The sequence below is a fragment of the Uloborus diversus genome, chromosome 10, assembly GCF_026930045.1.
Source record: "Uloborus diversus isolate 005 chromosome 10, Udiv.v.3.1, whole genome shotgun sequence".
Lineage (NCBI taxonomy): Eukaryota > Metazoa > Arthropoda > Arachnida > Araneae > Uloboridae > Uloborus > Uloborus diversus.
The window spans coordinates 61,246,847-61,264,051 of record NC_072740.1 but is presented as its reverse complement, the minus strand read 5'-3'; the positions used below and the strand labels follow the sequence as shown (position 1 = coordinate 61,264,051).

The following is a 17,205-nucleotide window of genomic DNA, read 5'->3' as shown; positions in this document are numbered from 1 at the left end:
TAATCTATGTGGGGGTAAGGAAACAGCAAAATGTTTGCGATAAACTGTAGTTTCAAAACTGGACTCAGTTCGAGAAACGAGAACATCCAGAAATGGAAGGCAATTATTCTGTTCTTTTTTTCAAGAGAACTGAATATAAGGAACAATGGAATTTAAAATAGATAAAGCTTCATCAATGCTGAGTTGATCGTGGTTCGTAAGAACTTGACAGTTATCAACATAGCGAACATAGAATTGAAACTGTAGCTTCTGAAACAACTTGACCTCAAAGTAATGCATGTAAATATCACAAAGGATGGGGCTAAGTGGGTTTCCCATAGCTAGACCATCTGACATGGTATAAAATTTACCATTAAAAACAAAGGAACATTGCTTTAGTTAAGTATGAGTAAGAAAAACTAAATCCTCAATTTCCTTCGAGGTAAAAGAAATTCAGAAAGTCTTCTATTCTGAAGGTATAACAATGAACCCTCGACCAGAACATTCGTAAATAATGAGTTCACATCAAAAGAAGCCACAAAAGAATTATTTGGAATGCAATTCTGAATTTTTTTTGACAAAATCGATAGATTTTTTTTTACAGTGAATACATTATGACTCATAAGAGGAGAAAACACAGAGACTAAATATTTTGCAAGTTTATAAGAAGCGGCACCAATATTGGAAACAATCGGCCTGAAAGGAATTCCAGCTTTTTGTACCTTGGGTAAATCATAAAATGTAGCACAATTAGCAGTAGAAGGAATAACAGAGCATTTAACATTTAACGGAGTAGACTGAACAGGACAGCAGAAGCAACTCTTTCACTAGTCTTTAACTCATTATCACTAGGATCTTTAGAAATCTCGAAGTATGGACCAGAAGAAATCAAATCATTAGTTTTGTCAACATAAGTTGGTTTGTCAAGAACAACAATTTGACCACCCTTGTCAGCTTTGGTAACAACAATATCTGAATTAGAAGTTAAATTCTTTATAGTGCGACTAACAGTATTAGTAAAGATGGGATTGGAAATTACTGAACACATTAGAACCAATAAGACGCCTCACGCCATCTTTTTGAGTGGATGATAAGGCACTAAATTTAAACGCTTTCACAATAGGAGCAATAAGCTTACAAAAAGAAGGTTTGCTGGCCAGAGCAAAATTATCATTGCATTTTACAGCATTAATTTGAGAGCTGTTTAAAACAACACTAGAAATATTAATGACAACATTTCTATTTACCACTGGTAAATTTTCCGATGGAACAACCATCGAATTTTTACAAAGTTTAGCTAATTTCTTTTTCAAAACAACTTGATGATTCTACGAAGAACAAAGGGTTCTAGACCAAGAAGTTCTATCAAAATATATCAAAATCAGAAACAGAATTTGAAATAGAGAGATGAAAATCATATAGAGCTCACGTTCAATAAACGAGAGGCGTTTCCTAGTTTCTTGGATCGAAGCTGTAAGTAAAGCCAATTTCAACCAAAAAATAACTTTATCAAATTTTACAGAACGTGGTGAGTTACATTTCAAAGAAATAAAATTTGGAATAATTTTCCAGCACCTACATTCTTGATGAAATTTTAAATGATTCAAAAAGCAAAACTTTTTTATACGAGGATTGCAAAATGTATTGATTTGAGACATTACAAAAATAAAAAACCGAAGCACATAAGAACAAATTATTATCAAAAATACAACAAACTAAAACAATAACAAGGCAAAATAAGAAAAACGAAGCAAAATTTAAAACTAACAGATACAACAAATACAACCAAAATTTAAAACAAGAAGAAAGAAAAAAGGAAGTAAGAATGAAAAAGTACGGAAAGTTTAAGCCAACAAAATGTATGGAAGAATGTAACAAATGGAGAAATGCAGAAAAAACAGAGTGAAGGATAAGCAAATTGGAATTAGTTGATCACAAAATGAAATAATAAAGCAAAAAATGCAAAAATAAAAGTAAGAAATGTACAACGTTTACATAAAAATAATAGAAAAACTAAACCAATTTTAAAAAAGGAGTCCACACAGAAGAAAAATATGGAATTGCAGTAAGATTGTTAACTAAATTAGACCAGTTCCTCAGGATGTGAAAAGATTCCCAAAAATCAAGATCCAACGAATTGGGGCATTTCTGGATAATTTGATAAGAATTAAAATCAAAAGACTGATTTGATTCCCAACAGTGTTGAGCGATACATGGATTTACGCCACAGGCTAACCCTCACAGGAAAAATAATACACTCAGTTTTTACTTGATTTTACATAGTAAAGGAAGTATAGTATTCACAAAAAAAATTCATTCAATTATTGGTCTAAATTTCCATTTTGCTCACCCCCAAATACTTGTTGAGTTGCATACCTGCCAACATCTACTGGAAAAAAATTCAGTAGGTGATTGAGACACACAGCAATATCACATTTTCCATTGTTTTTTAGGGCAAAATAGAACCTTTTTACTATCCATCAACGTACAATATTTCATCATTTCCCTTTCCTGTAATGGGCACGTGTACATAATTGCACGTACCCAATTTTTTACGATTACTACTACTTACGATTATGTAACGTTGGATAAGAAAGTTATAAAATATGTTCCAATATTCCTCTTTTAGAGATACACATTATAACCAAGCATTTGTACATATTCTCATCTATAAATATAAATTCAAATTCATTTGTCTGTTTTCAGTATTTTCGAGTCTCAACACTTATATTGCGACACATTTCCGCCAAGGTAGGAAGTAATAACTTCATATTATAAAATATAGCTTTTCTTGAGCTCTAAAGAGGATAAATTGCAAAGTGTTTTCGCCAAGACAGATGATCATTTTGTTGCCAAAGTGATATATTTTCTGGAAAACAAATGCATGGTCTGGTACAAATTGTTTTTTACCCTAATAGGATTAATTTATTGTCTTACATGCAACAGATGCAATATAATTTAGGATTAAATCGCAGCCGTTTTGGAAAATGTAAATCACCTTCAAAAACGAGCTGATGACTTACTTTTACTCCATTACCACATGACTTAATTTTACTCCAATTTAATGTTATTTCCTCATTATTGGCAGTTTTAATGTGATTCAATAGTTTACTTTCTAAATATCACCAACAGTGGCCAAATTGAAATCAGATTTAAAAAAATAAAATTGCCAAATTTGTTGCCAAGTTGGCGACCAAAAGACTGGCGATATATCACCAAGTGTCCGCTGAATTATAACATCACCTAAGTTTATATCGAAATTAGCAATGATTCCCCCGCCCCAAAGGGGCAAAAGACCCCTTTAGAAACACTTGAATGCAACCAAAATGGGAGGTGCACAACTAGACCTTACTAAGAGTCTAAGTACCAATTTTCAACTTTCTAGGACATTCCGTTCTTGAGTTATGCGTCATACATAAGCACATACTTACGCACATACAGATGTCATGAGAAAACTTGTTGTAATTAACTTGGAAATCATCAAAATGGTTATTTTGCGTGTCTATGCATTCTTAGGCACTTATCCACATGTGGTTGGGTCAAAAACAAAACTCAACATTCATTCGGAGGTGAGCAAAATGGAAATTAAGTTCGATTTTTGAGTAAAAACTTTTTTGCGAATACAATACTTCCTTTTTTGTAAAAGGAAGCAAAAAAAAAAAAAAAAAAAAGCTGCTAAGTTTGTCTTGCACCAGATTCATAGTTACAGATGGAAATTTCTTTAAAAGACCAGAACACATAGGCGGATTTAAGACTGAGTTCCTGGGGGGGCTGGATTTTTTTTTGGGGCAACATTTTTAATTGCCCTCCCCCCCTCTCCCACGTTTCTGTCTGTTTTCTGTGATGCATAAGGCCATTCTTTACTTTTTTATGTGTCGTTTTCATTACTGTGTGTAATCATGCTGTCCTTTTTTAATTGACCTTAAAAGAGAGGGGGCTGGTATTAAGAGAGTGACACAGGGCTCCCTTTTAAGTGGGTTATAGAATATCTCTAATTTTAGGGGGCCCGGGGGTTACTCCTCCGGAAGAAATGATATAAAATGGATATAAAATTCTGCATTTTGATGTCTTATAAGGGTTAATTGGAAATAATAGGCAAATTTTTTTTTTAAGTTTTACGCTTTAAAAATGCTTTGTGATGTAAGTTAATACTTCAAAAGAAATGGTGCACACATTTAGAGAATAGGTATATCAAGAGAGTAACATACTACCCGTTTGAACAATTCTTATTAAATCTTATTACACTTGATAAGAAATAAAATTGAAGCACACTTTGCTTAGAAGTTTCAAAGACTTGTCTAATTATTTTCAAGGTTTGGTTGGTTAGATTGGGTTTTTTGCTCAAGAGCCCTGGTAGACTATACTGCACCAATTCTTTTCAGGGATTTTAGAACCAATCAATAATTTGCACTTTCCAATCTCTGAAATTGAGTAGTAGATTATACAGTTGTACAGTATTGTTCTTTGTAAGAAACAGCTATTTTAAGTTTAAAAGAAAAAACAATTTTTTTTAAATTTCTCATCACAACTTTTTTTTAATTATAAGTAGTACAGAAAACGAAAAGGAATAGGGGTAGTGTATCATTTTTTTCCCGGGCTAGACAGATTAACAATATGCAGTAAAAGTAAGATAAAAGCAATCAATACAAAAGAATTTCCAAAATTCTGCATTCGGGAATAAATAAATAGCAAGATATGAAGAATGTGAGTCACAAAAATTTATTTCAATTAATATGTTACAAACGCGAGAACCATGATTTTTACATTTTTGATGCAGGATGTAGCAAGGAGCTGAATTTGACACATTTTGGCATTCCTCCCCCTACAATTTGTTAGAAATTTTAATATTTAAGGTTTGTAGCCACACGTTTCCAAATATTCAAGATTTTCAAGTACTTGAAAATGAAATTAGTTTTTCAAGCACTTTCCATTTTTTAAGGAACGAATCACATTTTTTTGGGAGTTAGGGGCCCACTTCAAAGCAGGGGCCCTAAGTTATAGCTTGTTTATCTTATAGACAAATCTGGCCCTGCATGTAATTCACTCTTACCTGCAGATTTTTGTTTGATTTTTTGTAATTGCAACGAAAATTCGTCAGATTTTACAGTTAAAGGATTTTTAAGATTTTACCAATCTGTGTAAGGAATTTATCTGTTTTTATCAAATTTCAGCAAATTTTTCCAAAACTTTTGATGACTGAAGTACTCAGATTTCAATAATGACAATAACTGTCTCATTTAGACTTAGATGATTATGACTTACCTTAATTTTTAAACAGTATTTAGAAAGTAAGGAAAATGGTACTTTCCCTTTAAGTAAAAAGATTCAATTAATCAGAACGTCCAGATAACTGAAGTTTATTCAGTTTGCAATACTTTACTTTTCTTTCTCAAAAAAAAAAAAAAAAAAGATGAGCCGATAATTTTCCAATTGCATGAAGTACAGTTCTAACTGTTAGTTTCATATATACAAATTTTTTCCTTTAAAAAATAAAGAAAACACAGTTATAAAAACATTGCATCAGGTAATAATGCGATCTTACAAAAGTTGTGCAAAACTTTCGTGCCGGAAATATATCTCCCTCACTTTTTCTTTTATTCAGACGTTTTCCTTACAATGTATGTTTCTGGAAAATCAGAAATTTAGTTTTGAACTGCTAGGGATTGAGATTCCTATTTTTTTTCACCTAAAAAATTAACGCATTGTTTACAGTGACTTTACGTTCTGTTTGTTCAATGGTTGGACAATTTTCCCAGTTTTTTGTTTCATTGTTACAACGGACGGTGACAATGAAACAAAAGTTGTTTCATTGTCACCGTTGAGTACGGTGATAACTGTTACATTTGTTGAGTACGGTGTTAACTGTTACATTTTATAGTATTTTGCTGTACAAAAACCTTTTAGCTATGTACTTCTTTTGCAATAGCATACATTTCAAATCAGCCAATTTCATTTGAACGTGTGAATCCAGAAGGTTCTTCAAAATCTTTCGTCTGTAACAACCCAAAACATCTAGTTTTTGAAATCACGCAAATTGAAAATAAACATTCTGAAAAGAGAGAAAACAAATCATAATGAGTAGATCGTTCTGTTAGCGCAAATTACGAAGGGGGAGGGAGGGTCCCAAAAAGTGTTGCAGCTGAATGCATAGCTCGTTTAGCCTATATTTTCATTCATATACTTGCCCAAATGGTTTTCAGTCCAAAATAGTGAATTTAGACCAATTTTCAATACTCCAGTGACAGCTGTACTATTTGTATTTAATGTTCGGTTTTTTTCTTTTACTTTTCTTCCTTCAGAAAAGGACATTCGCTATTCTCTTCATTTTAATTGAACTATTCAAAAAAGAAAAAAATTATGATTTTTTTGTTATAAGATTTTGGAAGATAAGTTGTTACTACATAAACGCCTCCCAAAACTGGGGGGGAATTGCCTCCTTTGCCCCCCCCATAAATCCACCCATGCTCTTCTAAAATATTCAAAAACAAAAAAATAATGATTTTTTTTTAATTTTTGGAAGATGTGTTGTTACTAAATAAAGTCCTCCCAAAACTGGGGGGCATTGTCCCCTCTGCCCCCCATAAATCCGCCCATGCCAGAACAGGCCTATTGTTTAAAGCGTTTTAAAGAAGGGAATGTCTTCAAATTATGTTTATATTACACTTAAAAAAAACATACATGTATATATATCAACACCTTTTACTTCTAGGCCCTTACATATTACACAGCCAACCCTGAACTTTGGTAGGAAAATTTCAAATACACTTAGAAATGTTTCCAATTTTTGCCAAGTGTTTTGACACTAATCATCAATGCATCAAAAAATAATCATTGCGCTTAGTTTGCAAAGTCTCAAATGTCGAAATACATTCCCAAACTTTGAAAAAAAAAAAAAGACTGTTTGGTAAAGATTTTTTAAAACTTTTGATGGATTTCAAAAGTTGCAAAAAGACAAGCTTAAAACTTTGGATAAAATGCACAATAATCTGGTAACTAAATAAAAAAAGCCATTAAATCAAGCCTACTGGAGACTGCCACAAATCTTAGAGAGAAGGGGGAATAATCTTGTGGGCCTAGGCCAAACTGGTTAAACGCCATTTTAATTAGCGCTAAGCGATGGGAAATTCCTTTCGTCCAGTATAGCACCATTTAGATTTCTTATGTTCTTTAAATTGCATATTGGCCAATTTTTGCAAAAATTATCATATTCCACTTTATTTTTTTCATGCCATAAGCTTTCATTATGCTTTGTATTTTTAAATACTTTTATATGGATTTAGTTTTTTGTTACCTTTTTTCCTTTGCCTTAGTTAAAAATTTTTTTTTTTTTATGTAAAGACATGACCTTAAGACTTATTACAGTATGATAAATTGATATGGATTGAATTCTTTTAAATGTTTTATATGTTCTTAGACCCTACTCTCTTTATTTTTAACGTATGAGGATACGCTAATTCACTAATTTTATGCTTTAATGAAATCGTAAATGATGTATTCATCAGTGGCGTATATATGTTTTTATTTTGGAGGGGGCTCATATAATCAAGTTTAGTTTCCCCCCCCCCCACACTTTCATTTTGTAACTTCAATTTTTTGAGGTGGGGGGGGGAGCAACAATGCCCTAATCTTTTCCTTTTTTTCTAGGGGGGCAAGGACTGCATACTGTCACCCAGTAACGCAACCAAAAACTAGTCTTAGAACGACATTTTAAAAAAATTCTAGCTTCTGTTGGGTAGGGGGTCTGGGGTTCAGCCCCGGAAATTTTTTGGAATTGTAGTCCTAAGAATGCAGTTTTAGATTGTCTTTGGTAATAAATGGTTCGTGGGACCTTCTGCAGAAAGTTTTAGAAATTAAAATCTTAAAAATGCCATTATAAGCTATATTTGTTGACGTTGCTGTAATGAAAGGAATGGGGCTTTTTGAAGTTGCCGTGATTGATTATTTTTAAAAATAGAGTGAAACCTATCATTCCTCCGCCCAAACTTTTCGAAATTGAAATTCTAAAAACGCAGTTTCAGACTAACTTCATTGATGTTACGGTCAGGGCGGTTCTGGGGCTCTCCCCAAAAACAATTTTGAAATTTAAGTCCTAAAAAAGGAAGTTTTCAAGAGATATTCAGTGATACTAGGTGGAGTGATTTAAAAGCTCTCCACCACGAATTTTTCGAAGCTGTAGTTTTTTTTCATTTTCAAGTTTCGTGCGGCAGCAGTCGTACTCTTGTCCGAAATTTTTTCGTAAATGAAGTCTTAAAAGCGCGACTGTGGACTATATTTGGTAAAGTTAGGGGTTTGGCCATTTTTCAAAATTGAAGCTCCATAAAAGCAATATTAAACGATTTTCGATGCTTTCAGAAGGCAAGGCATTTGGCATTATCCCCTGAAAAATTTTCGACACTGAAGCCCTGAATGCGAGGCTTGAGAAGCTCTTGAATGATTTTAAAGTTTTAATGGGTGGAGGGGGTTGGCAAAGTGTAGTATTTTGAAGACTTTCTTATTTTTAGACCGACTACTATGAAAAGAAAGAGCCCGGAAGGCCGGGGGGGGGGGGGGGGTAAAAGAAACAAGAGGTGTTGCCGAAATAACCTGATCAATAGTAACTTTTGAATTTTTTTATTTTAAGGTTCTTTCCAAAAGAAATTCAGATTTTTTCCTAGCATTAGGCAATCTATGGAAAAGAAGGGTTTGAGAATCCTCCTTTGAAAAGTAAAACGCAATTTCAGGTCATCTTTGGAGACGTTTAGAGGTAAGGGGAGGTTTTAGGGATCTTCCTCAGAAATTTTTCAAAATTGAAATCTTAAAGGTACAATTTCAGACTATATTTTGTAGTAACCTTAGTGAAGGGGTGTTGGTTCAGGGACCCTCCCCCAGAAATGTTTTGGAATTGATGTCTGAAAAAGGCCTAAATAAATACGTCTTTAGGACATCAATGTCCACATAAATTTCCATCATTATTCCAACCGAACAACAAAAACTTATTTTAAATTTCTTGCTGGGGACGAGAGTTAAAGAGAGAAACATTTTGAAGACCCTTCTTTTCAGACAGACTAGGAAGGGAAAAAAATGAGGGGGGTGAAAGAAAGAGAGAACTTAATTTGCTAAGCAATAAGCTTCATCTGTTACCAAAAAAAAAAATAATTTAAAGATTTCTTTTTGAAATAATTGATATTTTTTTCCCAACAATTTTCGCTTTTCTTTGTTGAAATAATTTCGCTTTTCCAAGACTTCTTCGTTCGACGACGCTCTTTTCTTGAGTAAGGGGTACGGATCCCTTGACTCCTTCTAAACACCATTGCCTAGTACCATCTAAGGCAGGGTTCCCAAAATTTAATGATTCACGGCACCCTTTGATGAATTAGAATTTTCTCACAGCATCCTAGTCTGTTTTTATACAAATAAACTCTATAACAAAAACGTCAACGCACCAAGAAGGAGTTGTCTGACCTTGTTGTTTTGATTTTTTTTGTTATAGAGTGTATTATTGTTACCATGGTCACTCCGCAGCACCCCTCACCTCTTCCTGCGGCACCCAGTTCGGAAATCTATGATCCAAAATGTGTTAATTATTGTTATCACTATCATATTTATTTTTTTTTTTTTTTTGTAGCTAAAAGTTTGGAAATTATTTGTGAGCAACTAAACCAAAAACAACTACCTTTAATAAAAATTTTCCCCAGATTTTAGTGCGGGCCCGAGCCCCCTCAGCCCCTCCCTTATATATGCCCTTGGGATTCATATTTAAGAACTGACTTAGTTAATCTTGCAACGTTTATATGAGAAAACGTTTTCATATGAAGTAAATGAAAATCTTTTAAAATGAATGCATGAAATATAATTTTGCAAAATTATTATTTTTTAAATTGTGAGCAACTCACTTTCCTTCAAAGTATCTGTCAGTATAATACAATTTATAACATCAACCTGAATATTGATTTATTTATTGAAGATCGATGCTGATTTTTGTAACTACACCAAAGAGAAGGAAAACAATGTACCCTTTTACAGTTTTCCTGGATATGCCGTACATAAAATTAAAAATCACTTGCAGCGTCACTCTTGAGTTAAATTTTTTGCATCAAACAAATCAGTTTTCTTTGATGTGGCAGAAGAAACGACAAAAAATTATCTGCTTGACATTAGCCCGGGGGGGGGGGGGGGGGGGGGGTTCGATTAACCTACCTAATACAGAAATTTAGAAAACTTGTACATGATTGTAAAGTCAAGTGCTGCAGAATAATATTTTTTGATATTAACTTATAAAGTAAGAAAAAAAAATCTAGTTACATTAATGAGGGATGAAAAATCATTTATATGCCTGATAAAGTCTCATCGAATTCATAAGGGGTGGGTGAGAGCGCAAAGACTAACTGTACCTACCCGTGGAACCTCTCGGGAACTTTTTTTTTTAAGTAGATAAACATGACTATGGCAAATATTAACATAATTAAAAAATGCAATTTGAAATGTTAAAAAAGCACTAAAGAATATAGGTTTTATATTCAAAATAGCATGTTAAAGTTTTTATTTAATTCTAGGAACATAAAGTTTGCAAGAACAACAATTGCTAATTATTTAACTGAAGAAATTATTCATCGAAAAACAAAACTTTACCAAAATGTTGCTCAACGAAACGTAAAGTTCGATCGCTTAACGAATCGCCCGTTTTGCAAAGACCAGGTCCACAAGATTCCCCCCCCCCTTTCTCTAAGATTCGCGCCGGTCCCGGCCTGCCCCCTCCTCCCAATTGCCGTCAAAGAAAGATTTATTTTTCCGCAGGAACAGTCAAATACTTCTGTTCGGAATTAAAAAACATATCTTATGAATTAGATTAAGCAAACATTTTACGTAGTTTCTTTCGCCAATGTATGGTAATGTGGTCCTTTTGAGATAAATAATGGATTTTGATTTATTCCTTTACATTTTAACACTGTTTTCAATTCAATTGCAAAAATAAAAAAGGAAATTAAATAAAATTATTTTTAGAATTTATTTGATGGGCAGTGTTATGACAACGTAGTTGTGACAAGTGTTCAAAAATCTTGACGCTACAGCCATTACAAAAGTTGCATTAAAATGTGAAAATTCCACCAAATTAATTTTGGTACAAAAATCATTAAATACTATAAGGTATTGAAGTTAACATTAATCCGGCAAATTAGTAAAACAACACGCTCAAATAACATTAAAGCTACTATTAATGTGTAAATTTACCCGCCAAGTCCATTTTTCTTATCTCCAGTCTTGCCAGGCGACTACGTTAGTGCATTGCCGAATTATTTTTTATGAACTGTTAATTTTCATTTTTCTTTTTTGTGTGTGTGTTTTTCAGGATTAATGATGCTAATAAGGATTTTGTGAATTAATATCCATATTTTAATGGCAACAAAGGAGAACATTGTTCTATTTTTTAAAGTTTGTTTTTTATGCTATCTGACCTTTTAATGATGAAGATTTTTGGAGTTAATCATGACGGAGATTTTCAGAAGGGGGTTGATGTTATTTGAAAACGCTGATATCACCATTCTAATAGAAACTTTAGGAAATGTTTGTCTTTCTGAAATGTGAAGTTTTTTGTACTATTGTCCTCATTGAAATAGGAACTTAAAAAGAAAAACTGTTGTGCTTACTCTGATTTTAATGGTATATTTTTACTCTGAACTTTTTGGTATTTCAAACAGGACCGTTGACGTTATTTAGAAACTGTTGATTTTCTTCTGATGGGGATTTTAAAGATTTGATGTTCTCACTAAAGAGACATTATAAGAAAATCAGTATTTGTAGTGACTGTTGACCTATTTTAGGATGATTGCCATTTTAGGCGTATTTCTCTTTATTTATTCAGGAGGGACATGCGTCATCTGAACTCCAGTCCTGTCTCCGGCAAGAAGCATTTGCAATAATTTAGATAGCCGGCATAGAGCTGGACACCATTTGGTGGGTATTAGGATTATAAGGTAATTTTTTGGGTGTCTCCCCAGTTTTGTCGACATTTTATGTACACCCCCCTAGATTTTCAATTTTAAACATACTTTTTGATATATTAAAGGGGGGGGGAGGAAAGTTGAAATGTCGGCAAAACAGGGGACAAACCAATTTTTAGTAGTTATTTGATCCCTGCCTGTGTTGACCATTAACCTGAATCAATTGAAAAAATCTACATCAACCTGAGTGAAGCTGCGGTAAAAGCTAGTTTTCCTATATTAATTAGCTGCCATTTACAATGCAAATTAGTTAAAGTTAAAAAGACAAATATACTCAACTAAAAATGGAAACTTTTTCACAGTCCTATGGAAAAAAATCAAGACACATAAAAACAGTAAAACTTCCGTAACTCGACACGCTGATAACTCAACTATCGCCGTAACTCAACATTAATTTTTTTATGGTAGGCCTAATGCAAGTTTCAGTGGGTGAAAACCTTTCATTTCGACAGACATTTAAAGAAATCCCTATAAGTCGACATCCAATTGCTATTGTAGTTCAATTTTTGCTACCAACATTCTTTCATATTGACCTCTTCTCAGAATTTTATGCTGTTTCTTGGTCAGTCAAAGTCTTTTAGAGAGTTCTATCCTTTATCTAGGGGAGTCAGCCACTACACTCTGTGCTGTTAGTGCAACTCTAAAAGGCAAGGAAATGGTAAGATAAATGTACCCATGGAAGTCCTCTAGAGAAAGAAGGCACAACATGTTTTGCACATACTGTTCCAAGTTGTGAGCAGGACATTTTATCCTTAACAGATCTGACTGACATGAAGCTTTTTCACCTCTTTTCAAAAATTATAGATTTATTCCTCACGAGATATCCAAATATTATTTTATTATGTGCTATTCAAAAAAAAAAAAAAAAAGAAACAAAAAATTTGTTTTCTGAAATTAATTTTATAGTGTGAATGTTAACATTAGTAAGTAGATAACATAGAAACTCTTTAGGAATTAAAATAATGGAACCTCAGTAAGTAGATATCTGCTTAAGTCGACATGTTTTCATGTTCCTTTAGGGTATCGAGTTATCAAAGTTTCACTGTATGTCAATTTATCAGGAATGGTGTATAGCATACAAAATAAAAGAAATTTTGCTAAGAAGGCATATTAACATCATCCTCATTTTCAAAACTTCACCATACAACCATCAATTTTTATCAACTTATTATCAGCATCAAAATTCAACCATAAGTACCAATTTTTGTGAATTTGGTTCAGAATATGTTTCAAAATTAAATTGAGAAGGAGATAAGTAAAGTTGCAAATTAGAATATTTTAATGTTTGAAGGAATTTGAAATGTAACAAAAATTATTAATTACTGAATACACAGCTGATTACATTTAGAGTAATAGACTCATTGAAAGAGTGCATTATGCTATAAAAGAAAGCATTGCCTCTATGTCCAAACAAGTTTTCTGAGTGGTCAATATCATTATTTCTTCCCAAATAATTATTCACTATTTTTTTTTTCAACAACACAATTATTTTAATCTTGAAATTCAGAAAAAATTACTACTTTAACCAGGGTGTAAATACATTAGGACTATTTTAGTGAAAGCAGATGATCTTTCCAATTGGAAGAACTGTTTTAAGAGGGCTCTTAATCTTCATTAAGCATTACTAAATTAACTAGGTTCCAGACCATGTTGCTGGTCAGCATGTTCATGCTGGTCAACATTTGCATTCAAAAAATACATTACAAAGAAAAAAAAAAGATAATCGTTTAGGGCGAGTATCATATTACTGTCAGCAGCAAAATATGTATTTTAGAGTTGGAACAATAAAAGATGTTCTTATTCAAAATTTGATGCTTTCATTTGAATATAATGCTAATTATTTATTAGAACAACCCAAGATGCACTTTTAAATAGGCTTTCTGCAATGCTTCTATGAAAGATCTTAACGAAATACAAAACAAGCTTATTTTGCTGACTGCAGCCGGGGAAAATTTTGTGGCTGTTAAAAGTGTCACAATTGATAATGCCTCTTCATTTTGAGAGTGTCTTTCAGAAATAAAATAAAAACTCCTCTTTTACAAGGTCAAATCAAGAAGAAAAAAATCCAAATACATTATTAGAGGTAAAACAATATTTGGTGGTATGGAGTGGTGGATAATAAATAAATTATAAATATATTCTTAACTATAATTAATAAATATATTCTTAACTGGTGGAAAATAAATGCAGAAAATTTCTTCAACTTAACAAATTTTACAAGAAAGTTTCTTTTAGCTCCTGCAAACACTGTCTAGTATCTATGGTGAAAGACTATTTTCAGAAACAGGAAATGTATACAATGGAACCCTGATTTTATGTTTCTTGTGGGGAAGGAGATAAAAAATGTGTCAAGTGAGAAAATGTAAAATCGAGGCATATTGTTTAAAAATTGATACTTACCAATGAACTAGTGAAAAAAACAAGTACCTTTATTTGTCTTTTGTTTTTAGACACAATTTCATTTATAACAAGTTCCATACTAAACATTTTTAGAAAATTTGCTTCTTGGTTGGCATTCACAAATAAAAATTGATTTAAGAGTTTTCATGCTTTGAATTGCTTTATTAGCTATGAGGATATTTCTTCTTCCATTATTTCCTCGTCCTCTTCACCACTATCAACAGAAGCTGGTATTAAATCCCATATTGAAGGAATTCGTGATCTTACAACACAATACAAGTGTCATCAACTTCTGGAAGGTTTTCAAGAAAAAAGTCAGCAGCTCTCTGGTCCTCAATTGTTGTGAAAGAAGATTGGACAATCAAAGCGAAGTGCTTGAACAGACAAAGGTCAATAAAATAGAACAAAAAGAATGCCACAGCGGCCTGAAACAGTTATTTAAGAAACTTATCTTTGAAAAAAAAAAAGAAATCTTATTTTAAAAAGAAAAAAGTTTGCATGAGTTGTAGGAAAAAAAATGATTATGATCTGTTTGAAGAAAAACGTATTAAGCGGATTTTCTGGCAAAAGGTAATGCAAAATCCGAAATCTTTAAGCATTGTCAGTACAACCTTTTTTAGGACCAGCAGGAAATGTTATTGGAAGTGGCATAATGTATGAAATGGACAATGTAAAATTGGGGTTCCACTGCACCACGGTTTGTACACACTTCTTTAAAACAAAATCAATGACTTATAAGGACTAAAATACCCAAAAAAATAGAATTAACAACAAATTGGCACACTAATTTTTACATAAAATGTTTCATTTTCTGGAATTCAATCTATTAGAGGATGATCTACAATATAGAACATAAAAGATCTAAAGAATGTAACAACAAAATTCGTAAAAATGTAATGAAATAAAATGACAGAAAGAAAATAAAAAACTAGCAATAGATTAACTATCTTTTAATTCAGAACATTTTTCTCCTTGACTTTCAGTAAGTGTTTTCCTTAACTTAAATGATTGAATAAACGAGAATTTTCAACCTCATCTGCCAAATGATTTGCTTTTACATTTTTTCCATAAGATCCTTTAGGAGAAACATTTTCTTGTTTTTTTTTTTTTTTTTTTTTTTTTTTTTAATTTTTTCCATCTAAAATGTTTTTTATTTCACTTGTTTTGTTTCATTCTTTCAATTTGATTTTGCATTTTCCAATTACTGAGTTTATATTCTCTAATAGATGCAGCTGCTGTCCTCAGCTTTTGGTAATTTGTATGTCATTAATTGATCCAGACAGCTTAATAAATACATTAACTACGTGCTGGAAAACGTAGGAAACATATTTAAAATTTTCTATTTCTATTAATTGTTAAAATGAAAAATAAGGTTTCTAGTCTTTGGTAATGCACCTTAAAATAAATTCCAACTGCACAAAAAAATAAAATATTTACAAGATGCAAAAGGATCGAAATCTCAAACACACAAAGCAATTTCTCGAGACTTACATGTCAAATGTTGGAATGTTTCCAAAAAATTACACATTAAAATAACTTTCAACTGCACAAAATATTGAAATATTTACAGGATGCAAAAATCTCAAGCATGGGAAGCTATTTCCACTGATGCCCATGTTTAATGTTAGCCTCTAATACATAAGTTTCATTGAAAAAGATGATTATTTGCTGTGTAATATTGGAAAAAGTGTAAACAAAGAAATGATCCGAGATACGCAAAATTCAAAAATACACAAATCACATTGTCTTAAGCTGATTGGGATGGAAAGAGTTGACTGTACAACATTTTTACCACCAAAATATAAATTTATAGTAAACGTACAATCCTTTAGTGTATTCAATGCATTTGATGAAAATCTACATGAATTATAATGACTTATAAATGTCATTACAATGTAAAACAGCATTAGTTAATTACACTCCACAAATTTTACCTACTAAGGATAAAATAAAACTTTTGTGTCTAAACATGAAAAAATTACTTAATAGTTATTTCAAGAATGCAAACAACATTTGGCTGTCTGAAACCTTTGAAGGAAATCCGTGGCCAAAAAAATTATTTCTACATGAAACAAACAAAACTCCAGGAAAACTAATCCTCCATAATGAAAAAAAAAAAAAATTATTTGAAAAATGAATGAATCTTCAGCACTTACCATTATAGGATAATCCAGTAATTTTTTGATATAATTCCTCTTCCGTGAAAAATTCACCTAAACAAAGAAGAGCAGCATGCAAAACACTTTGAAGATTTGTATACAATGCTTTCTTTAATACATTATTTTTGGCTTCTCTAATGGTTTGTACCTGCAAATAAATATTTACATACCTTAAAAAATTTAAAAATCACTAGTCATTTCTACTTGAAACATTTACCAAGAGATAAAGATTTAACAAAATGTATTAATTGAAAAATAAAATGAGTATAAAGATGGTCTGTGATTTCTCTTTTAAAAATTATTTTCCTTGAAAAGAATAAAATTTTTGTGATGTCATGAATGTGCTTCAAAAATGCATATTCAACAGCTTTTAATACATGAATATGAATAAATAACATGGCATTCAAGTAAATATAAACATGGCATAGCTCTCCATTATGGAGAATGAATATTTGGAAGGTTTATCGTGTCCATTGCAAATCAGGATCATACGATTTGATTTATTTTTAATTTATTATAAACTAGCCGTGTCGCCCGGCTTTGCAAGATTTACCTCGAAAATAAAAGGTATGTGAAGTGATGTGTGTTTAATAATCAGGCTTGAACAAAAAAAAAATATCTGTAAAATTTCCCCGACAGATCGTGGAAAAATAACCAAATTGGAAAAATTTTAAATCCCTTGGTTACAG

At 32.0% G+C, this 17,205-nt stretch overlaps 1 protein-coding gene across 3 annotated transcripts in view; it reads right to left on the bottom strand.

The window, feature by feature from the left end:
* Positions 1-17,205, bottom strand: part of LOC129231461 (phosphatidate cytidylyltransferase, mitochondrial-like) — a 128,834-nt gene that overhangs the window by 77,231 nt on the left and 34,398 nt on the right. For all 3 annotated transcript variants that reach the window (XM_054865783.1, XM_054865786.1, XM_054865785.1), the window contains exon 4: positions 16,514-16,664. In XM_054865783.1, the coding sequence (XP_054721758.1) occupies positions 16,514-16,664 (151 nt within the window). The remainder of the gene's footprint in view (positions 1-16,513; positions 16,665-17,205) is intronic.